This window comes from Oreochromis aureus, linkage group 8, assembly GCF_013358895.1.
Source record: "Oreochromis aureus strain Israel breed Guangdong linkage group 8, ZZ_aureus, whole genome shotgun sequence".
Lineage (NCBI taxonomy): Eukaryota > Metazoa > Chordata > Actinopteri > Cichliformes > Cichlidae > Oreochromis > Oreochromis aureus.
The window spans coordinates 13,723,863-13,748,680 of NC_052949.1; the positions used below are offsets into that span (position 1 = coordinate 13,723,863).

Sequence of the window (24,818 nt, forward strand, 5' to 3'; positions counted from 1 at the left end):
TTGCTATATATGGATGTTTTGTCAAAAATAACCCAAATAGTTTTAATTATGATTTACTTTGACAATCTACTGGCTTCAGCATGGCCTTGCTGTTTGTTGTGGGATTCCTTTTTAATAATGCCTGGGCGCCATCTTCTGGCTCATAGAATTAAATGCAGTCAGTGCATTGAAATTTAATATAACTCTGTACCGTCATAAAGCTTGAGCACTTGAATAGAATATAGCCATTGCAAAATACACCCATATTACTATTTTATAGCAAGTCAAATGATCTGAGTATGTATATTTTCAATAAACAATAAACAATGAAGGCATACTTTAGTCCCACTTAGCAGAAAGTCCAAGGAAGAGCAATCCTTATTTTGTCCATAGTTCAAAAACATTCGCTTTTTGAACTATGCAAAGGTGAACTGATATCAACAGCAAAGATACAAGTTAAGTCTAAGAACACCTTTTCCCAAAATCTGCTAAAGTGTGGATGAAAGAGAGTGAATGTGATGAACTGGTTGATATCTACATTTGTGTTTCTCAGCATGGAAATTTGAACCAATGAATATATATAACTGCTTAAATAAAAAATGCTTGATGATTCATATGTATGTCCCTGTATTAATTATCAATTTTGAATCCAATAAACTTCCAGACATTTCCTCCAAAACCACTATCATTTCTTTTTTTCATCAGTCCTTCATGTTAAAAGCTGACCTTAAAGCATGAAGACAAACATGACCTGCTAAACATAAACATGTTAGAAATGTGGGGATGGATATGTAGAGGTAACACATGTTGTAATTTTTTAAAAGACCACATGAGGGCACTAAAGTCTGCAAATGAGTGAGAAATCGTGAGGTAGTTGTTGGAGAAAACTGTACAATGTCAGAGGGCAGAAGTTTTGGTATTTATAAGAATGTATCCATTTTTTAAAAGACTTTGGTGATTTTTTTTAAAAATTGAATCCTGATTGATTCTTTGTTGACTTCTTGTACTATGTGCTCACAACAACAATTTTTTTTTCCCTGGACCAAACTTCATATGAAGAATTTAAAAACACAAAACGTTATCAGTAAAACTGAGCTTGTGTTCATATTTCTGACTTAATGGTCATCTCTCTGATTTAGTGTGTTGTGTCATGAGCTAGAGAGACTCAGCAAGAAAGCGCTGCTTAAGGTGTGTGACTCAGAGCCATTGTCATGTCCAGAGAAAACGGTGGCATCAAAATGCAGAGGGGACTCACAAAATGACTCTCTGCTTATATTACTCCAATGAAAGTCAAGTCTCACTTTACAATTGTTCCATTTTCATACATGTTATAATTCAGCCATGTGTATGCAGTCACATTTATGCAGCTCGCATCAATGTGACACGGTTTGTTTTGTAGTTAAATCAGGTGGTTCATTGGTAGCAGAATTGTTGATTTTCTGTGTATGTTGGACAGACTGTATCTGAAAAACAGATGCATCATATTTGTGGGTTATTAAGATACATGAAACATTCTGGCTGCTGTTCTTCGTGCAACATCTATTGGAAAACTAAAGATATATTTGACATATTTCAATCCGCATTTTGTCATAATTTAACACATGTGGAAATGTAGAAGCTTGACTAGATTTTTTAAGCACTGCATTTCTAATACTTAAATGCAACACATTTACAAAGGATACACCATGCACAGCACAGCAAACAGCTTAACAGCTTAAACACCGAGCACCAAGGCTTAACACTGGCTATTATGTAAGCTACCATATGAACACAGCAGGTTTATGTGGTATGGAGGACTTGAACTATAAAGCAAATGAGGCATACATACATTCTTTAGCAGACTGGGGAGGTCAGGTAATATCACCTCACAGTACAAAGAGACAGTGAACTGAAACCATATTGTTTCCATGTAATTAGAATAGCTGTGCTACTGTTTTAGTGTTTTAGGCCATTGTGGGCCAATATTTGAATATTTGAAGTGTCTTTTTAAAAAAAAAAATATACACATAATAATGGATTACTTGTATTCTTTTTATATATTCCAGTATTAGCCAGTAGTAGCTACACTTACACTGTGACTGTACATACAGATATATTCAGGGATAAGCTTACAGCCCCATGTATGGAGGAAGAGACAGTGAAAAAGACATTTGACCCAGCTGCACTGAGACAGCAAATATACAGTCACTAAAGACATGAACTCATCAGAATGTGATTTCGGGGCAGTTCCCTGGGTATGTGACATTTGGCCTGAACAAATAAATGGAAACACCTACATCTGCTGCAGGATGATTTCCCAAAACAGTATTTAGTGTTTAATTCAAAGGATGTAAACAGAGTTATCCACAAACTGAAAGAAACATAAACCTTCATATTATATATAATTAGATACAAAATTATAATATAGTGACATGTTGTGACTAAAACAGTTTGGAGTTTCTCATCATGTAAAGATAATATGTTGAAAACTATGTTAAAAATTAGTAACAGTAGTAACAGTGACAGTAGCATTTTTTCTGTTAAATTTTACAGAATTATTTACAAACACATGAAAAAAATGCAAACATAAATATATGTAACATATATTATATTGTTACATATAACACATGTGAGGTAAAATAACATGAAAAAAACTGTAAATTACCTTTTTATTTAAGTTTTCACATAAAAGACTATAAAAATAAAGTTGCAAATTTAACACCCTATTATGCAGTGTTTATTTGGATAAAACTGTTAAGTTCTAGTCAAAATACAGTTTTTATAATGAAAACAGCTATAATTACTGTTCATTACTGTAATTTCACAGATTTTATTTATAGCAGTTCTGTATTTTTTTTTTTAAATTATTGACAAAAACAGGTAAAATTGGAGAAAAGTAATGCTAGAAATGCATATTCTGTGCAGAATTTTTCTTAAGGTTTAAAAAGGGAAAAAAATATTACTAATAACAGCAATTATTTTATGTTTTTAAGCCTGATCATTTATGTTACAGTAATGCTTGACAATGCTTTGGTAATTTAATTGTTCTTATACGTGATGTGGAAATACTTTTAATTTACTATAAAACATCCAGTTCTCATGTAAACTAATGTTACAAACTCAAGTTTAAGTATGTAAAATGTAATTTTACAAGATGATAAATTTACGTTATTTTGTGGGCTCAGTGTGATGGTGTCTCAGTCATTTAAATCTCTCCTAAAAAAAACTTTTTAAATCAAAGTGAATCAAATGGCAAACTGGAAAAACAAGCTTCAAATTGGTGAAAACACAGAATGCACAAAGAAAACAGCATCAAACAACTAAACAAGTGTCTGAGTTAGGCCATCATGTGCCACCCGAGCTGGTGTAATGTGGCTTGGCACTGATTCTGCTTGACACTGAACCATACTGGAGGGATGAACATCAAATTCATCCAAATTCTTCCCTCGTTTGTCAAGCTGTTGGAGAGCACTGTCTAACATACTGATCCAAAAATCCCCACACAGCATATGTGTCCATACATACATTCAGATCACTTTCATTTGTGCCTGAAATGGCCAAAATCAGTTTTCCTGTAGGGTGACTGGGCTCAGCTTTAGAGAAGGAATGAGACATCTGGAGGGAGATTAGAGCAGAGCTGCTACTTTGCATTACAGCAGCCAGCTTTGATGGACTGAACAATCTTTGGAGGTTTTTAGTGTCCATCCAACTAGACGAACACTACAGAGTATAATATAGTATTCAGAAATTGCATCTCTGCATAGCTACATCTCTACTCAGGGAACACCTCTGGATTGCCTGAGAGGAGGTGAAAAACAATGCTGGTGGGAAAGACCTGTGGATTATTAGAAGAATCAGGAGAGTGCTGCTCAGATCACAAAGACATACACAGTGGGGAGAAAAGGATGATCTCCTTTTAATGTCAGAGCTGATGCAGACTTTGTTGCAATGATTTTGCTGTCAGAGTATATATGTCATTTTTCTCTACTGATGTCTGTCGAAGCGATGCTGCCAAAGCTCTAGGCTTCAGTAATTACATTTAAGAGTCAAAACTCACTACAGCTAATAGAAATTTCAAGGCTAATCTTAAAACAGAGCAAATTTTTTACTTACAAGATTCTGAACCTTATTTTTAAAATTAGTCTGAATGTCATAGCTTGACTGAATACAGGTACCTGGAATTAGTCCATTATGGAAGAGCTCCAACTGATTGCACTGGATTTAAAATTAGAAAAAAAAAAAAAATCTTACACCTGTGCACAAAATCTGTGCCAATGATTTGACATGACTTGCACACCTGGTGGATAGAAATGTCAGCGGTAACTCATAAATGATTTTAATTTTTCAAGCAAAATTTCTGTCTCTTTATGATGATATGTTCTTCTTCTTTATACATCCCGCAGCTTTTTCCTGTCTTTTCTGGCTTTACACATCTGCCAGTTGGAAAGTGCCCTCCCCAGCCCTGACTCAAATGGTGGCTCATTCTCTCCACCCCTCTCTTCTCTTTTTTTCCCTCTCAAGCTGTCTCACTCTCTCCCTCCGCCTCTCCTCTTACTCTCTCTCCTCACTCTCTCTCTTCACTTGATCACTTTGGTCCCTTGCTCCTCTCCCTCTCCCTTACTCCTACACAGCTCTGTCACACACTTATTCCGGCTCTCCCTGGGCACCATCTCCACTATCGGGGATCCTCATTGTATCTGCGTTTTGCCAGGTGGACGCACTCCCCGCAGTCACCATTTCCACCCCGGAGAGTTCCACGCTGGCAGCGCAGCCCCTTCCCAGGCTGAGCATCGGGCGGAAGACCCTGGTGGCAGCTGCTGTGGGGGTCATGCTGGTCCTGGTTCTGGTCGTCCTCATCCCTGTGTTGGTCAGCTCTGTTGGCACAGGTGGTATAGATGACAGCACGAGCCACTACGAGATGCTGGGCACCTGCCGCATGGTTTGTGACCCATTTCCCAGCACGGGCACCACGGGCCAAGGTGTGCACACAGGCACAGATACAGCACCTACAGTTTTACAGGTGGAAAACGAGGACGATCTGAGTGATCACAGCATCGGTCCACCGCTGCCTACGTACAGTGCTCACGGCCCGCAAGGGAAACCAGGACGTCCCGGCAAGCCCGGACCCCCGGGTCCACCTGGAGAGCCGGGACCACCAGGACCTAAAGGACCACCCGGAGATGCTGTGGACATTGTACGGACAGGGATTCTAGGTTTAGGGGGTAAAGGGGCAGTTAGTACAACTACATACAATACCACTCCTCGGGTGGCATTTTATGCAGGACTACGAAACCCTCAAGAAGGTTATGATATACTGCGCTTTGATGACGTGGTGACTAACATTGGTGGTAACTACGAAGGCGCGACAGGCAAATTCACCTGTAAGATCCCTGGCACCTACTTTTTCACCTACAATGTGCTGATGAGGGGAGGAGACGGCACTAGCATGTGGGCTGACCTGATCAAAAATGGCCTGGTGGGTATGCCTTTGAATTTATCACCTTGTGTTTAAAGCCCCAATTAATAATTTAAAAATGTGTAAAGGTAAAATTTGTAAAAGAAAAAAAAAAGTATTATTACTGGGATGAACCCACATAAAAATGCTCAAGGAAGAGTGTTACCAGTATGCTGGCAGACGAAATTGAGTAGTCGAGCATTCATGTGTATAGTGATTTAGCTCTGATTTAGTCTGGTGTTACAGTCCAGTATAATGACAACACATAGTGGCATGTTGCCAGATTGTGTATCTGTGATTATTACACATCCAATGATGTACAAGCTGAAGTGAGTGGAAGGAGGACAGCACTATCTCCACTCTGCACACTTCAAAACACAGCCCGGGGTAGTGGCTAGTTCAAAGCTGGTGCCCTTTGAAATACAACAAACTTCATGGATGCAATGATGTGCTGGTAAACGTTATCAGACAGCCCGTCAGGCGAATGCGTTTCAGTATCCAGTGATGATATTTGCTATATTCATGGCTAATTTCGTAATGTCTTTAAGGCCTCTGGGTGATGACACCTTGCACATCTGAACCTTAAAACCTTACTGCCAACACCACAGCCAGACTGCAGCAGGCTGCACTTAAGGTGGATGCAATAACACAAGCACATCTACATCACAACATACTTCAGCACAGCAGCGCATCAATTTTAGTTTCGATTCTTTAAAAGAAGTGTAGGTTCAGATTTATTTCCATACTTTTGATACAGAACATCAAATGCACTTTCAGATGAATATAAGCTACACCACAATAAACACCTTTTGTGGGTATAATGGTTTGTATTATAAGCACAAAAGGTGTTTTTTTCTCAACGAAAAGAAACCCTAAACAACAAACTGAGACAACAAAACCACACCTGATGAACATACTGTAACCACAGTTTCAGTGCAAACAGATATTTTAAGTTTCACAAATGCTGCAGTTGTTATAATGTGGTCTTGTTATTGTAGGAAAGGGGTGCTACTCCTGTGTATCTGCTTTCTTTAGTGGGGATTGGAAAAGAGCCAGAAATGTAACATTTAACACATTTTATATACTCAGATAAACCATAACCTGCTTATGTACATGAATTCTATAAATGTCTATGCTTATGGCTGCACCACACTCACCACACAACCAGTTAAAGTCTGTATGTGGTGTACTCTGTTTCAAGAGAACAACAGTAATCATATAAACATGGATTTGATTAAAGCAGCTGTAAAACAACCTAAACTGTGGAACCAATAGTATTTATTAATGTGAACCAGTTCATTTGAAGACAGAGAAGCTATTCCTGCCATCAACGACACTAAACTATGATTGCTCATTGAGCTGGGGCTCTGTAGGACATTTGGTATATCACTGTGGAATTAAAAACAAAAAGTCAATGACAGAAATTAACAATTAACAAATTATTTAGTACTACCTGCTACTTATTAGGCAAAAAGGAGGCACTTTCTTTTATCCATTATATTTAACATGAGATATGGTAATAAATTGTTGTAAAGTAAAATGCCAGTCAGTTGTAGACACCGTGCTGCTGCTACATTGTAGCAGAGGGTGGAAGCCAAGAGAATTTATGCTGCATTGCTCACATGTATCAGAAATCCATCATCATGCTGTCATGCTGTCGCTCAACATTTTTCAGAGCCCCACAGCCACTTGACATACAACCCTGGTTCCAAAAAAGCATAAAAACATTTGTCCTTGTTTGACCTTTGATATTAGAAACAAGTTTTTAAAAAGTTGGAGCAGGGGCATGTTTATCAGTCTGTTGGATCACCTCTTTTGTTAAGATATGTCTGTGAAGGTTCTCAGTGATCCAGGTCATCGTAGTTTAAGGAGCTTGGAAAGAAAAGCGTCTGGACTTCTTTAAGTTTCCTTGAAGATGCTTCACCTCTCATCAGAGAAGCTTCTTCAGTTCTAAGAGCAATTGGTGGAGAGTCCCAGATTTTAAGCCCTATGGGAGTGTCCCCAAGAGGGTCATGGACCCCCTATTTATCCTCTACCTCAGGGGTCTCCAACTCCAGGCCTTGGGGGCCGGTGTCCTGCAGGTTTTAGATGTGTCCTTGATCCAACACAGCTAATTCAAATGGCTAAATTACCTCCTCAACATGTCTTGTAGTTCTCCAGAGGCTGGTAATGAAGTAATCATTTGATTCAGGTGTGTTGACCCAGGGTGAGATCTAAAACCTGCAGGACACCGGCCCAAGAGGCCTGGAGTTGGAGACCCCTGCTCTACCTAATCACGCAAGCCAAGGTGTGAAAACGGGTGTGGGTCACAATCAACCAAGGTTTGGGTGAACCCATTTTGAAACCTAGCCCCACCTTATCATGTGATTTACTGAAGTCAAAAGCCCCAGGATGTGAGTGGGCGTTAAGGTGTCTGGGAAGGTATCTCAAAGCTGGATTGTATATGGCAGACAGCTCTGTTGAAAGACGGTCATTCACAGTGGACATACATGGCTTCTTTGACTCCTCTTTCAAACTATTTGTGTTCTCTGTCCAAAATGTGAACATTGGCATCCTCGAAAGAGTGACCTTTGTCCTTTAGATGTATCTAAAGCACCTTTTTCCTGGTTTGAAAGCAGAGTGAAAGAAGGCATTTATGTCCACTGTGAACGACTATTACTGTAAAAATACTTTAAAAATACAATATCACCAGTTTCATGTTCTTATGGCTTTAACTGCATTTAAAACTTTCTATCACAATCTGGTTGAAGCAAGAATTACACTTCTTTAGCTTGTCTGGTGAAGTTGGAGCGTAACAGCCAATCTGGCAACCCAGCTCATTACACATTAGCTAAAGCTTAGGAAGGATCTGTCCTTGAGGGGCTAAGTGTACAAGCAGTTTCTTTTTTTTTTTTTAAACCACAGACATGCAAGGAGATTTGGGTGTGATGCTCAATATCACAGTAATTACCTCTCTTCACCCAGTGACACTTATGTTCGGGAAAACATGACATTTTCGGTGCACCACTCAGAGAAAGGTGGATGTAAGAGAAGAACACGAGACAAAGGGATAGTACGCACTGCCATCCTTCCTCAGAGGCAGGCTGACTCAACCCTGACCCTCTCAGCTGAGTCATAAGAGAAGAACAAGATATTCACCACAGGGATAAAGCTTACACAAGTCTCTTCTATTAAAAAAAGTCCACATATAAATATAAACATAATCAGAGCAGTAACACGCCAGGTTATGAAACAGGAAGTCATTTGATATTTAAAAAATAAGAGCATTTTTTTCAGTTCCTTCATCAACTTTAGTCATGTCATCTTAAGGGATTTTATTAATTATAACTTATGGCATTCAATTAAAATTACTAAAACATTCTTAAGCGTTTATATTTCTTCACTTCCTCTTTCCTCGGTTCTGTGCGTGTGTGTGTCATATTCCAGGTCAGGGCCAGCGCCATTGCCCAGGACCAGGACCAGAGTTATGACTATGCCAGCAACAGTGTCATACTTCATCTGGATGCAGCTGATGAAGTTTTCATAAAGCTGGATGGGGGAAAGGCTCATGGGGGCAACAGCAACAAGTACAGCACCTTCTCAGGGTTTATTCTCTATGCCGACTGAAGACTGGACGGGCCAAGGGGTGAAAGGTCACAGCCAGCAGACGATCACTTTCTGAAGTGGAGTAAGGTTAATGTTGCCCACAGCCACTGATCCACAGCCAGATATTTAAGATCAGCATTAATACAGTAATAATAGCTGTGGATTTTTGGCTATCGGTTAACTGTCATGCCCACATGCCATTGTATACAGGGTGCCTATGCTGCTATTCTGATGGACACGAGCAACGTAACGTGTCAGTCACTGCCATGTGTCGTATTGAGATACGGTAACAACTCTGACAGTGCAGAAGCTTTGCCATCATTTTTGAGCTGTCATTTAAAATTTAAGTCTGAAAATCCCACAGTCGTGGTGACTACAGTGTTTGTAAATGTGCTGTTTGGATTTATGTTGCGATTCTGTTTCTTTCTCATGCTCTTTGTATGATACGATGTTGTGCATCAGTGACTGAAGAATCATATGTTGTCACAAGAAATGATAATTTGTCATAAACTGGATGCCACAATGAGATTTTGGTGCTTGAAAGGCCGCCAGTGTCACAAAATGTATCGTGTCTCATATCATATCAGCTCATTATATTTAATGTTAGTGTATAAAATGTAAATTTCATATTGAATCTTAATGTCTGAACACAGGAAGAGTAGTTTCAGCACTGCACACACTGCATTTCCTATTGTATCCTTAAAAACAGCTAAACTGTTAATAGATGGTTGTACAATTTTACCACGTAGCGGTTAAAGTGCTTGCTCGTAAAGCTTTATTCATTTAATTCATGCATGCAACGCCTGCTAAAATGTTAAAAAAAATAGTGATTTTAAACAAAGTTTAAATAGCTACATGTAGGAAGCATTTCCCGCTGTTGCTTTTCATTTTAATGTCCATGGTTTTTCATTAAAAGTTCAATTTCTTTTGCATTTCCTCACATATTATGTGGTTAATATCACTCAGCTCATCTACTTTTTGATAAGCCGTTCCGATCTCTCCCTTTTCGGCGAAACCAGCCTTTATTCTTCCAAATGTTACACACAAGAGAGCCACGCCAGCGCAGCGAGAGGCAATCAATGCAGAGATGATCACTGTGGGGGAAAGGAGGGGAAATCACAGCTGTGTTAAATGCCAAATGAAGCAGGAGATGATTGTGTTTCACAATCAAAGGAGGGATGCGTTTCTTCCTCTAATGGGTGTGGAGACGCTGAGATATGGCGGGAAAGAAATAAAAGACGGGGGGACGGGTGTTAGAACGTATCATGACAAAGCTTAGATCAGCGTCGCGAAGTAATCCAGGGCAAATTAGCCTCTGCTGTGACACAAGTGTCACGGACAAGAAAATAGCTTCCAGGCCCAAACTGTAAAAACCAATACCCTCTTTTCTTTTTGTTTTGTTTTCTGAGGAGCCACTTTGATATTACGAAAGTCGCCTTTGACACGGGCAACAAAACTGCCTCTAGGTTAAGAAGTTTCGAATTTAAGCAAAAGTTGATATAACTATAAAAACCCTTAAATAGCACAGAAGGAAGAATTAAAAATCGAAATCAGAGTCTCTTCCAACCATCATATATGGTTGCTAGAAGGAGCTTTACTTAGGAGGAGCTAATGAATGCCTAGCGAGCCAGTGGGTGCCGTGTTTTTCAGTTCCTACCCAGGCAGCACCATTTAGCCTAAACCAAAAGGTTATACCTGAGACTACCACCCACTGTGATGATACGGTAAGGCTGTGATAGGCTTCTTTGCCTCCAGAATATCCTCTCTGATTGGTATGATAGCATGGTTTTGATTAAAATGATAGAAAGAAACCTGATTGCCACACTGAGTTGTGTTTTCCTAAGCCAGGAAGCTCTCTGGGCTAAACACAATTAGGACTGAAGGTCCGTACATAAGCAGAGGTCACCCGAGCCACGGGGCTGTTGAGCACTAGCTCAGGCTGTTTTCTTCTTGCAGGGTGCATGAGCACACAGTCAAATTAGAGACTTCATGTCACGATGTCAAAGACAAACGCCCCCGGTCTGCGAGAAACAGCTTTCACTGCTAAAACCATCAGAACTGAGCACTGCTTTAGAGTTGGCAACATCTGTACTTTCCTGACATCCTCGGGGGAAAAGGACTAACTCACAGAAACCATTTTTACATAGAAACGCTTAAGAGAGCACAAACATGGCATTGAACTGAAGGTTCAGCAGCATTTGTTGCTTCAACATGAGCAAAGAGAGCGAAAGGGGAAAAAATGCACCTGAGAACGCTGGCAGGCGGTTTGTTTCTGCTCACTCTTTCCGCTTTTGTTCCCAGAACGTAAGTGAAGGTATCATGTTGGCAAATAGGACAAAGTGTTGCATCATACTGAATGGATATAAATGAATGTCTTGTTTGGCTAGACTCCCATGCTCTTTTAAGTCATTTATTGAGGTCACAGTCTCTCGCTGGCAACCAGAATCATCTGGAAACCTCTGCAGCGTCTCTACACTGTCCTCATCTTACAAATGAATCATCTTCTTTCCAGCTTCTGCGATTTTCCAAGAACCACAGATGTGCTCTTCAAGGGGTTTTTAATGGTGGTTTTACCTGAACAAGACACCGACATGTAAGAGGAAAATAGCACCAGGACACTCTGGTGTTGTAATTCTGTAAATCTGGACTATACACACAGTTTTAATCTTAGACTCACATTTCATCTCACGCTCTCCCGAACTTTCAGCAGGTCCGAGGTTTGAAAGATAAGCACTGCGCCGAGAAGTGCTTTAAGCTGCTTTTTGTTGACGCAAGCCTCGCCTCTTGGACTAGGCTGTGGGGATATTTTGAGAGTCTTTTTTTTTTTTTTTTTACTGTGGCTGTTTAATCGCTTAGAAGTAGAAGGATTTTAAAGATTAAGTTTCTGCTACAGACTTGTTTTAATTTAGGTAATCTTTAGCCTACACAAACGTAACTGTAGGAAACATTTGATTCATTTACTCAGCCTGACTCCCTATCAGTAAACTGACATGGCTTCAACGTGACATTTGCAGGGGCCAGTTGGTGAGGCATATCAGGCTGCTGCAGCGTGCGTGTGCATGTTTCTGGGATCATTTGTGTGTGTGTGTGTGTGTGTGTGTGTCCCTGCATGTGTTTTTAAGTCTCCGTGAGACAGGACAATGCTAGGCTTGGAGAAACCGCCTCCTCTGAAATGTTTGAAGTGACATTAATGAGCCCTTGGTGTTGTTATCTTGAACATCCTCACTTATCTCACTGGGGGAGAACCAAATTTAAATGTTGAGCTAAATTGCCTTTTATTCTCCTGTGCACTTCCTCCCACACCAATGTGCCCACACCGACGTGTTGTGCGAGTTGCACACAAAAAAATCTTAGGTATTTGTATTATTTGAATTTGACAAAGTAGTTTTCAAAATCTACACTTCATCGAACAAGTTGCGCACAATAAGGGTTCTCAAAAGAGAAAAAGACCATAATAGGGGCTGTTATCTTACTTTTGCAGTACCTATACAAGTACTGAAGAAGTACGCTTTCTAACAATGTGTTACTTTTCTTTCCCTTTCAGCCCAAAAAGCATTTTTCCTCAGAAAGCACCATTATAAACTATTCACAGGGCACCACCGACTGTAAACAAGGTTGCTTTTCGCTCTTTTTTTTGTGCATTTGCAGCATGCTGCTCAATGTGGAAGCAAGCCTGGACGATAGAAAGCTTTCTTGGCTTTGGCACCAGGAGGGTGGGTGCTATCGTTGTGTCCAAAATCCAGTTCTACTTTTGCTTGCAGAATGTTTTCAAGCTTTCAGTAACAACCCGATGGTTATCCGGTAAAAACTCTTTCCGTGTAAACCCTCTGAGTTTAGCACCACACAGGCCAGACACTGGTGGCAATTAAGACGTGTCACTAGGTAAGTAAACAGCGTGGGCTGTGCCACATGTCCATCCATGTAACAGCTATGGAGACATGCCATTAAAAATCAAAAATGTCAGCCTCCTGGTGCAGAAGAAGGAAATGTCATGGCCTCATCAATGTTAAGTTCGGCTTTACAGTCACGTGGGTTAGAAGTTCAATAAAATTCGCATGATCTGGCACTTTTTGCCTTGAAACATAGAGAACACATCACAGGCCTGAATAGAAAATGAGGATTACATTGCTTGATCAGCTTTTAAGTAACCTGACTGCATGTGGAGAGCAGCTGTCACTGAGAAGGGTGGCATGAGATGGTGCGAGTTGACAACAACAAAAGTGACATATTTCACAAACAGCGAAAAAACAGCAATGTATAATCAGTACAAAAATTTACAAGATATAATTCTGGGAAAGATTAAAATGTGCCTGCAGCTGGGCTAAAAATTGGCGTCTGTTCGATACTGTCTCGCTGTCTGTCAATAACCACTGACACTGAACAGAGTCTCGCCAGCTGCTCTGCCATCCTCTCCAGATCTGTGATCTCAAGGGTCACCACAAGCTTGTATATATCACACTGGATACTAAAAATAAACAGGGAAGTTTACTTATACACTAGCTGCACTCCTCGCTTCAGGCTACAATCAGAAATACAGCAAACTTCTTGCACATCTTTGGAATATAGCAATAAGAGTTTGCAAACATGCCAGAATCATTGCTTCTTTATGCAGCTGCCTGCATGCTTATGGAGAAATAACATGACAACTCAGTAAAGAGAATGTCATCGAAGACAAAAAAAAGACAAAAGGCACGATTACAAGAAAGCAGAAGACGGTGATTGAGCTTTGTGAGACTTTTAATTTTGCTTTTGTTGTGAAAAGAACAATGTCCTCATCAGTTCCTGCTACTCTTCCATCGCTTTTCTCAGGTTTATGGTAGAAACTGTCTGAGAGTAAACATGCAAACCCTCCGACAGCAGTGTTTATAACATGCAAACAACCGAAAAAATTAAGTAACTAATATAAATGGTTATAAAAATATGCAATACAGGCTCAAAACGAGGAAAGAACACTTATTTTTGAGCTGCATGGACGTGGACGTTGCATAGATCTCTATGTATGGAATAGCCTGTATATAAAAGATGGACTTGGCTTTCATGTCTGAATAGTGAAACCACTAATGAAGTGTCTTAAAGAACAGATGTATGGAAGTCTTCAGAAAATAACCCTTCAGCTCAAGTCATCTAAAACACAAGATTTTCCTAATAAGATGGTTTCTTACTAAACACAGCATAATGTTCACTTTGCATATTATGGCTTCCATTAGTGTGCAGAAGGACAGCAAAGGAGGGTTTGCTTTACAGTGAATCCCCATTATTAACACACAAGCATGTGACACCTATAACAAGTGACTCTACTGAAGACTTGAGTCTTTAATAGAGGGTTCAGGGTTGCAGTCTGCCTGAGACCGTTTCCTTCATGTCTTTCTCCCCACTTTCCAGATTAGTCTTTCCACTGTCCCATCTAACAAATATAATAAACACAAATACATTTAAAAAAAGAAGCTGTGGCAGTAAAATGATCTGCTTGAGGCTTCAGAATTTGGACTCTGAAAACCAGTGGGTGGTTTTGGCAACGGCCACAACATCTTTTCCATATCCAGTGCTGAAAAAGTTGGGACGCTGTGTAAGATGTAAATTAAAATAAAAACAGGATGCAATGTTTTGCAAATGTCATATACTCATATTTTATTCACAATAGAACATATTGAACATATATGAAACTAAAGGTATCATTTAGAGTAAAATGTGAGCTAATTTTGAATTTAATGGCAGCAACACAGCTCAAAGAAAGATGGGACATGGCAACAAACGGCTGGAAAAGTAAGTCTTCCTCACAATAAACAGCTAGAGGGACACTTTGCAACTAATTAGGTCAACTGGCAACAGATCAACAACATGATTGGGTGTAAAAAAAAAAAAAGAAAAAAGAAAAAAATAGCAGAGTTTCTTAGAAGTTCATCAATCTGCAAAAAAACAAAAATAAGCTGTGTATAAAAATTGAGGAACAATTTCAGAATAATGGTCCTCAAAGTCAAATTGGGGCCACTGAAAAAAATGGGGACATCTTTTTGAATAGTCAGAATTCATAGTTTTTTCTCAGAATTAAGAATTTCATAAACACAGATGTGGATATAAAATAGCTTTTCCACATCACAGTATGACCAGAATTAATAATAATGGGATAAAAGAGCATAGCGCAGGATGGAGGACAGATATAGAGTGCATGCACAGATTCATCATGTTGCATTATATTAGATTTGTATATATGGATGAAACCCCTCGTGCCAGTAATTCGTCGCGAGAACATGACAACATGCAAAGCTTCCCCCGCTTTCTTCCCCATCATCATGCTTGATGTGGGGACTGTCCACTGTGTCAGTGACTCAATACCAACGGCCTTGTTCCCTCATGGCCCTGACTGAGCCAGGCTAACGCGCAGGGACAGGTTGAGTCATGTGGCTGGAGACGCTCCGCTGGCGTGTTGCCTGTCTCTTCACCTCACCGCAATCTCGTGGATGCAGCCTGACAACAGGCTACATAAGCGCTGCGAGTGGGCCTTTCCTCAATATGACACTAGATGCCAGAGTTCAAGAACGCTGCAGCCGTTACGGTTTCTCAGGCCGGTTCTTTCTACCCGTTGGTGTCGAACTACATTTGCAGCTGTTGCAGTTAAGCAATAGTGGAAGCAGCACTGGCTTTGTGGGTTTCCCGTATTCACTTTTTTGTCACGCTGCGTTTTATCAAAATCATCTTCTTGGTATAGTTTTAAAAGGAAAATCTACTTATGATGTTTGATGTCATGTTCCAAGTATACTTAGTGCTGTTTTTGGTTTCCCCTGCTTTCAGTGTTACCCCATCTCTCTCTCTCTCTGTTAGTTATTTGCCTCCTGTTTTTCTTTCTGCATTTGTTTTCTCACTTTTCGCTTTGGTTTTACTTCCAGGTTTTGTTCTGTTCCCTCTTTTGTGAAAATCTGACTTGATTAGTTTTGTCTGCGACTGATTGTTTCCACACCTTCTTCTCACCTGATCACCAATCGCCCCTCTGTATGTGTACATGATCCTTTGGCTTCTGCAGTTTTATTTCTTTTGAGATTTTGTTTATTTAGCCTGCCTCAGTAGTCTGTTTTTTCTAGAAGTCATATCACAGAGAGCTTGAAATCAGGAGATGACTACAATATTTTTCCCTTGATTCATAACATCACTAACAACAGTTTCCTTCTGCCTGGCAGCTCCATATTCAACATCTTCTGTCCAGTATAGCTGCTACCTCTCCTCCGCACATCTCAACATCATCTCAGCCTTGCCTCTTTAACTTTGTCTCCAAACTGATCAACCTGAGCCGCCCCTCTGATACTTATTTATCTTCTCCATCCTTTTCATTTGTGCCACCGCCTCCAAACCAAACATCATAGCAGGTCTCACTACCATCTTGCAAAGCTTCTCTTTCACTCTTGCTGCCATCCTTCTGTCACAAATCACCCCTGACACTCGTCTCCACCCACTCCACCCTGCCCTCTCTTGCAGACTGTCTGTTGTTTTGGATGATTGACTTCAGGTACTTACACTCGTCCACCTTCACTGCCTCATCTCTCGCAGCTTCACTGTTACACCGGTCTCTCTCTCATTCACACGCGTATTTTGTCTCGCTTCTAAAAATATAGATGAGCATATAACAGCCTCATAACAATGACTGCCAAGGATGTTACTGAACCTGTTCTTCTGAAACCTGTCAGGTATTTAGTCCAAGAAATTAATTTGGTTATTAAATTGCTTTCAGCTTTCAGTCTCAGTTTGGTGGGGGAAGCAACCTGCTTGGTTGGGTTTAGGAAAAGATAATAGTTGGGTTAAAATAAACCTTCTCAACAGCATTAAACATGTCCTAGATCGCCTGTCTGGTAGAAAGCACTCAAGCATCTTTATTAGGCTTTTTTCAAAAACTAGTTTAGACATTCAATTAACCAGAGTTGTAGTCGAGTTTGGTGCAAAGCTGTTTCTCTTGTTTGCCTTTGCCCGAGCTGTTCTGCCTCCCCTTGCGGCAGTAGGCGAGGAGAATGATGAAAAACCACTCAGACAGGAGATTTCAAAATGTCGACACACTATGGTGCCATGGGCCAACTCTCTGAACACGATGGTGAGATTTTAAAAGTCTTTACCTCCTGCCATTAGGAAATTATTTCCTCTGCTCCTGGAAAGGACCCACAACGCACAATAAAGCAGCAGGAAGTGCCTGGATCCATGCACTTTTACAAAGTGAATCAAAGCAACTTAAGACTTTCGCCCCGTAGCTTGACACTTTCAGAATTAAACTCAATTTATATTCACGCCACCCTTTTCCGCCTGGAGCATTCACACTCGCTGGTACAGATATAGTCTTCCCTCCACGCTCTACATCTGGCCTCTGTGTCGGAGAAAGGGACTGAGAAAAGACACACTTGGAAATCTCTGGCGAACAGCTGGCTGCCCAGTAAAGCATGTTACCCCCAACTGGATCATGACGAAGCCAAGTTTTAAAAAAACATAAAGCATCCTAAAATAGACGTCGCTTCTTTGTCATGGCTCTGACTAATAGAGAACCTCAGCCTGACTAGGACACGGTCATTGTGTTTCATGCGGACGATCGTATGAACAAAATGCAGGTGTGAGCCTGTGCATTGTGTACTTTGCGCATCCGATTGTGTGGCCACGCAGCCTTTATTTCGCTGCCCCCGCGTGCAGCAGCCTGAGTCACTTTGCATTAATTCTGCAATGGCTTGACGAAAACAAAAAGCAGACCAGTACAGGCTTTGGATGGAGCCAAGTGAGCCATGCAGGCTTGTGGGACCTCATTGCCAGGATGATGTCACCACACCTGCCTGTGGGCCTGAATTATGTGAACAGCGGCAAGGACATCACGGCTGTCCAATAAGGTCATTATTTCTTCTCCTGAAGACCTGTCACCAACACGTTTCCTGTGGGATTTCTTTTACATGAGGAATGTCAATGTCAAAGTGTCCGGCAAAAAAATGTGATTAAATGATGATCAATTTAAGTACAGTCGATGGGATTTATATTCATTACTACAGAGGCTATAGGGCATTAGTCACTCAGTTTTTACAATCATATAAATTTTGATTGATTTAAAAAAAATTCCTGTTTCTGGTATCACATATCTGATTTAATGTTTTGATTTGATACACGTGTTGGTGGTCTTCTCCACACACACACATATTTAATTCTTTATGCGTGTGTGGAAAAACCCAGCTGATGAGGAAGTTTTCAAGGATCTCCCTGATTGTGTCATAATGATGTCATCAGAGTTATCCCCCTGTCAGGCTTAGACAACTATTGAAGTGCAGCTTTAAAAATTGAGGCAGATGTTTACCAACACTGCTGAGCAGCATTACAGGAAGTGTAGGGGCCTTTTTGATGCCATAGCTGTTTGTTTTTACATTATGTTATGTCACGCCACTCTGGAACGCCTATTCTCTTGTGTCGCTTGGGCCTAATTGCTAATGAGGTGTGAATAAAGGCATGCCTGAGGCTGATTTTAAGGAGACAACACCTTTTGCCTTTATGCTCTTCATGCTCGTTTTAGCTTAGCTTAGTGAATAATTTAAAATAAAAACCATGTTTCTGATAGCCCCACTTTTGAACCTAAATATTTCACAAACTACTGATCTACTGAGATTTCGCCACACAGAGAATTTTTGGACTGCAGAAGGACTTCAGCAACAAATATCAGGTCCCACTCCTGTCAGCTAAGAACAAAAAACTGAGGATGCAGTTTGCACAGACGCGCTAAAATTGGACAATAGAGGGTTGGAAAAATATTGTCAGGCAGAATTTGGTGCAAACATAAAAACATCAATCCATCCTGCCTTGTATAAGTACTTCAGGCTGCTGCAGGCGATGTTATGCTGTGAACAATATTTCTTGGCACACTTTGGGCCTCTTGAAGCCAACTGAGCATTGTTTCAGCGCCTCAGCCTAATTATTGCTGCTGACCATTTCCATCACTTGATGACCACAGGGTTCCCACCATTGATTTGAACTGAATCTGCTGCTATCAGGATAGCGAGTAAAGTCACAAAGCTCAAACTGGTTTCTTGTTCACTGAACTCAAGTGGTCTCCACAGTCTCCGGAGCTCCTTTGGGATGTGGTGGAACAGTAGATTCACATCACAGATGTACAGCTGACAAACCTGCAGCAACTGTCTGATGCCATCATGGACCAAAGTTTCTGAAGAATGTTTCCAGCAGCTTGTTGAATCTCTGCTACAAAGAATTAAGGCAGTTCTGAAAGCAAGAGGGGGTCAAATCTAGTACTAGCAAGGCGTACCTAACAAAGTGACCGGTGAGTGTCTATTATTGGGGCCTAATTTAAAACATAATGAAGCAATGAAAACACAGTGACAGACAGAATCTGATTCCAGCTACTTTAAAATCAAGGTGCTGGATTGTTTTTATTTAACTTAAGCATATTAGATTACAAATGTATTATTTTAGTTGAAAGGTGCAAAGAAAAAAAAATCCCACACTCCGTATTTACAGAGGAGAACTTCAAGTGTAAGAAAATACAGTGATAAATAGTAAATCTGTTACTGTTCCCATTAAAAATGGATTGTCAAATACATTCTCTCATAAATCTTCACGACATAATCTTTACATATTCTGTAAGCGTCACATTATTCCTATTTAACCATTTAATTTCTATGACATGTATAATAGTTTAAAACATACTCAGCACTGGGGACAGAAGTAGAGAGAGGTGGCGTCCAATTAATATGCTTGCTTTAGGGACGTTCACCATTGTTACTTGTTCCTTTGCTCTCTTAATGTCTCTACAGATTAAAAAGTAAAATAGTAAAACATTTCTAAATTGGATAATCTAATATGGTGTAAAAGGTGTAACAAAATAAAATCTCTTAGTTTTTAATAATCTTTCTGGACTTCTTGTTTTTTTAAGGTTAGTTATGTTTAGCATGCGCTGCTACACAAATGTGAAGATTTACCAGCAATTTAAGCTCCGATCTTCCGTCACAGCTGAGAAAATCACTCTCGTAAATGAGCAAAGATGTAGGAGCTGTACAGCAAGTGAGGCTTGACTGTGTCGCCTTCATATAATTTTTTCTCTCTGAGTGAAACCAACACAAATTGCACAGAGAAGCCTTTCACACTAAACCACATTTGCCAGTGCAAGTTTTGTCAGTAATGTAAGTCCGTGTTAACTGTCAGCAGAGCACGTCATACGGTTGCGCTGTAGTGGTAGGTGCTGTGAAACTAATTTCACAGTAAATTGCATCGATACCGCCGACCTGCTTTTTGCCCGTTTCTATTCACACCCTCATATTTGACCACTTCTTGGACTAAAAACCTCCCGCCCTCACTCATCTTTCTTTCCTCTGTTAGGACAAAAGTATCTTTGCAGCATAGAGCAGCAGCCCACCCAAACCTGCAGTGGCAACAATGGCAATGACCCTGACTAGGAGGAAGTCCATGGAGTCCTCTAGCTTTGTGTGGAGCCGCAGGACCTGCCGGTGGGTGTCCTCCCGGCTGCCTGAATTCTCGATAACATGATTGGCCAAGCCACGCTTTTCATTGAGCGGCATTTGCGCGGCCACACGCTGCTCAGCCTGCTCCTGGGTCAGGCCGTCCCTCTGCATCAAGCGCGAAAGCTGAGTGGCAGGGTCACTGAAAGGGAACAGACGATGGAGGTTATTTATGGTGCATTCGTTGTGCCTTGTTAAAAAAGGTGCACTGGCAGTGAATCACATCAATAGGGAGCAGAAAAAGCTGGTTTTAAAGGCCACTTACTGTCAAAAACAAACAAAAATGTTTAACGACTTCAAAAATGAACACTGTTAACAGCCCCAAAACGAGACTCTAAGGTAACAGGGAAAAAAAAGAGCAGTGTGCTTACCAGTAAACTACAACAGTGTGGTTCAGAAACCGAGTGAGCCGTCTGGTTTCAAAGAGAAGCGGCACATCCAGAACCACGTAGCGGTACCCTAGTGAGAGAGAAAGAAGTCAAAATTACAGACTGTATATAAACGATGGACATAGTTATAGTTATAGGTTTGACATGTGACCGTGACGATATTATTTTATTGACCAGCAGGGGACAAAGCCTCTGATTGAAGAAAAACAACACTCGTCTTCTTTCATCCATGACATCACTAAAAACTTTATGAGCTCAATCGTTAGCTTCACATCTTATTGGATATAACAGAGTAAATCGAATAAGAGCAGGCTCTGTATTATTGTTGGGTCTTTACCTTACAATATAAAGGGCTTTGAGGCAACTGTTGTTGTGATTTGGTAAATAAATTAAATTAAAAAACTGAAATTGAAAATTTATGACTGACAATTTGCTACTGTGAGAGAACAACAGGGTTTCACTAACCACCCTGTGAAGTCACGGTGCTAACTGTGTTAATATAGCAGGTCTTTTCCAGTCTTACTGACCAAAGAGTTTAAAGTGCCCACGCATTCACACAGCACTCTTTATACTAAGCTACTGTATAGAAGGCAACAGTAGCTATTGAGTGTTTAACCTCTCCATATTTTTCCCATAGTATAGTTTTATCTTTATTTTTAAAATCGGCCACTCTGCTGTCAGTACACTTAACCTTGTGTTAACCCAGCTCCATGTGACAACAGCGTTTACAACTATGACCCTTCAAGTAACAATAAGAGACAAAGAAAAGAAAAAAAACCATGAGAGTATTGCTTTAAACACAAAGTTTTATGGGTGCAAACAGTAACGTTAAGTTAAGGCGCCAACTTGTTTCTTTCTTGTTTTTTATTAAGAGCCTGACAAAAGTGAGAGTGAATTTCTTGTTAGATAAATGCCTGCAGTGCAAGACATATGGACGTGTGTTCATGAGTTCATGCCTTTTAATCACAACCTCCATGTGCCCCAGTCTGCACAACATATGGGTGTGATGGCACCGCTTTAAGATCATATAACAAGTGATGTTTGTGAAGTTTATTTAAAGGCATGCGTGATGCCTTGAGAAACTAATAACTGAATGCACCGAGAGAGTGACATGGGTGTCTTACTGAATTCATTTTAATCATAATGTTCAAATATCTCATACATTTGACTTGCAAATAGCAGAAAGTTTGGTCTCGCCTCTTGCGCCACCTACACTGCAAAACAGCCTTGGCTCAAATACAGCAGATAATCTTCCCTTTTTCCTTTTGTGCCAAACACGATTCCTCCCTCACCTCTGAGAAAGTAGAAGAGGATCTCTTTGAGCATTGCTTTATGAATCTCTGGGTGGGTGATGGAGTTTAGCAGCTTCCTCTTCTCCTCGCTGGCGAAGATGATTTGGCCCAGCTTCTGCCTGTCGATGTCGCCGTTCTCGAGCAGGATCTCTGGCCCAAAGTGGTGCACGATGCAGGAATAGGCACGTGTGCGCTGCTCAACAACTGCGGACAAGAAAAGGAAGCTTGAATGAGTTAAACAATGTAACAGGTTGAAAATTAAAGTAAATTTATTTATGACCAGTAATCCAGCTGGTCATAAAAAATAGAGGTTGAGATGATATTTGGAACAGACTTGTCACCGAGTGTAATGAAATAATTTGCCTAATGCCTTATATTTCCCCTACATGCAGCTGTGCACTCTTCACCTAGTTCTGTGACCTTTTTATCTTCGCTGTCTAACTAAAACATCATCCCTGCAGTCAGCAGACATCCTTCATGATTCATGCTCTCTCTGCAAGCGCTCGTCCTAATGAGCCGGGGTTATCTGAGAGAGTGCCGCCTGAAGATGGCTTCAGCTCGATGACACCCCTGACCAGTATTTCATGTTGAATTTGTGTTCGCCGTGTCAACAGTTTGCAGGGGAGAGATAGCCACCTACCTTTCCTGGCCACGACATCGGCATCAATAATGGGGCATCCGAGCTCCCGCAGCATTGAAGACACGGTGCTTTTCCCAGAGGCAATGCCTCCTGTCAGTCCCACCAGGTACATCTTTAAACAAACAAACACAAAAATGCATGCAGGCAAAGTAAGTAAAGTAATTACACTAGCGATGCACTGATATGGCCCTGTTGACAGCTGTGGGCCTATCAGAGAATAAGATGACATTTACTAATAGCAGTGGACGATGTTTATCTGCCATGTCACATTAACGTTGCGCTGACTTAATGTTCAAAGATAGTCTGATTAAGGCTTTAAAAAGCTACTTATTAAAAACAGCACAAACTGGAGAATAAACGCGAAGAATAAATAAAATAAATGAATAAATAAATAAACATTGGAATTGATCCAGAGTCCCAAAATAATACCTTTACTATCATCGTTTATGATGGTTTATGGAATAAAAGGGCCAGTTTAATAATGACACAGTAAGAAATTCTAGAAAGTCTATAAATGTTATGAGTAAACAAACAGTACTGTTTGTTTGTTTACCACCCCTCACTTCTTTCTATTTTTTTTTCTAGTAAAATTAAAGGTTTTCAGGCAATCTTTCTTCTAATTTCTTTAAGTAGTCTCCATGGATAGTTCTCCAGGCCTCTTGAAGGACATTCAAAGCTCTACTTTACATGTGGGCTGCCTTTTGCTCCATTTTCTATCAAAATGATCCCACACTGCTTCAGTAATGTTGAACAGGCTCCGGGGAGGCCAATCCATGACTGATAGTGTTCCACCCTGTGTGTTTTTTCTATCCAGTTATGCTTTTACTGTATTGGCAGTGTGTTTGGGATGATGCCCATGTCAAAAAAATGAAGCCAATGCCAATCAGACAGTTTTCAGTTGGTATTGTATGGCAGATGAAAATCTGGTGGTACATTTCTGCATCCATAAATCCATCATTTTTGACAAGATCACCAACACCACCGGCTGATATGCAAAAAAAATCCAAGTTATTTTCTCAGAAGTTTGAGTTATGAAGTCAAATATTTGAGATGCCCAACTCAAACTTTTGAGACAACAACCCAGTATTTTGGATGACCAAACAAACTTCCATAACATACTAGATATTTCATCACTCCATAACAGCTGATGCCACTGACTCCAGTTTAATTTGACATACCTTCTTGACAGGCACCCTTCCACAGTGACCATTTCTGGGGAGGCTTTATGTCTGTTAAACTGTATTATCTTTGGTGTTTTTCAAAGATTCAACTAAAGAAGCAAATAAGACCAAATCATGTGTTCTTGTGACAGGCTGCTAGTGACAATGTTACATGTTAATAAACATATAAAAGTAGTTATTACAATCTTAATACCCAAATAACATATTTAATTAATCTGAAATATCTTTAGCTTCTCCTTCTAAAGGTTTTGAAGTTTCACAACACGCCCCCTGCTGCGGAATTAGGTGAACTACACTCTCCATATAGTACCCGGCTATGCAAAGTCAAACTGGTTTGACTGGTCCGGAAGTCAGCTTTGAGGTTATTCTCTATTAAACACCGGTCAAAAATAAAACCTTTTAAAAAATAACTCGGTCACGATTTAACACGGCAGAGAGCGGCTGCTTGTTAGTATCAGGTTGGTTTGGCACAGCGATTAAAACAAACTCATGTCACGGGAATTTTAGCTTTACCTTGTCAGAGAGAGAGTGTCCTTAAACCGGCTGGACGTACAGTGGGAGTCCGGGCAGAGCAGAAGCACTAGAGGGGGGGGCTGTTGCGTTAAACAACAACCAGGGTTGCTAACAGGCTACTACAGGTGTTAATCAGGTCAGGAGCTCAAACAACAACGACGCCATTTTTACCGCGTCCAGCCCAACACGAAACCCAACAAATGAGCTGGAGACAGCGGTGCTGCTGGAAACTGCCCTCCTTTAACTCTTCAGCTGTACTCTACTCACTGCTAACAACCTAGCTGCTAAGCCTGACAGGCGCCACCTCTTAATTAACCCGACATCTCGTCTTTCT

At 40.5% G+C, this 24,818-nt stretch overlaps 2 protein-coding genes across 2 annotated transcripts; one reads left to right on the top strand and one right to left on the bottom strand.

Moving 5' to 3' along the window:
* Nucleotides 1–4,643: 4,643 nt before the first annotated feature.
* Nucleotides 4,644–9,702, top strand: LOC116327517 (C1q-related factor-like). Its single transcript, XM_031749143.2, has 2 exons — nt 4,644–5,434; nt 8,840–9,702. Exons 1-2 carry the CDS (start codon nt 4,787–4,789, stop codon nt 9,017–9,019), a joined length of 828 nt encoding a protein of 275 aa, XP_031605003.1. The 5' UTR covers nt 4,644–4,786; the 3' UTR covers nt 9,020–9,702.
* Nucleotides 9,703–19,342: 9,640 nt separating this feature from the next.
* On the bottom strand, nt 19,343–24,816 carry dcakd (dephospho-CoA kinase domain containing). The gene is made up of 5 exons (XM_031749074.2): nt 24,485–24,816; nt 22,791–22,902; nt 22,151–22,354; nt 20,841–20,928; nt 19,343–20,611 (listed from the first exon to the last, which is right to left on the bottom strand). The coding sequence occupies exons 2-5, from the start codon at nt 22,900–22,902 to the stop codon at nt 20,326–20,328; spliced, it is 690 nt and encodes a 229-aa protein (XP_031604934.2). The 5' UTR covers nt 24,485–24,816; the 3' UTR covers nt 19,343–20,325.
* Nucleotides 24,817–24,818: the final 2 nt, after the last annotated feature.

What these genes read in the sequence shown, in the direction of transcription:
- LOC116327517 (XM_031749143.2), top strand. Translation starts at nt 4,787, where the DNA reads ATGCTGGTCCTGGTTCTGGTCGTCCTCATCCCTGTGTTGGTCAGCTCT. An exon ending in ACCTGATCAAAAATGGCCTG is followed by an intron (nt 5,435 to 8,839) that starts GTGGGTATGCCT and finishes GTCATATTCCAG; the next exon opens with GTCAGGGCCAGCGCCATTGC.
- dcakd (XM_031749074.2), bottom strand. Translation starts at nt 22,902, where the DNA reads ATGTACCTGGTGGGACTGACAGGAGGCATTGCCTCTGGGAAAAGCACC. An exon ending in CGATGTCGTGGCCAGGAAAG is followed by an intron (nt 22,355 to 22,790) that starts GTAGGTGGCTAT and finishes TCTTGTCCGCAG; the next exon opens with TTGTTGAGCAGCGCACACGT. An exon ending in CCTCTTCTACTTTCTCAGAG is followed by an intron (nt 20,929 to 22,150) that starts GTGAGGGAGGAA and finishes CTCTCTCACTAG; the next exon opens with GGTACCGCTACGTGGTTCTG.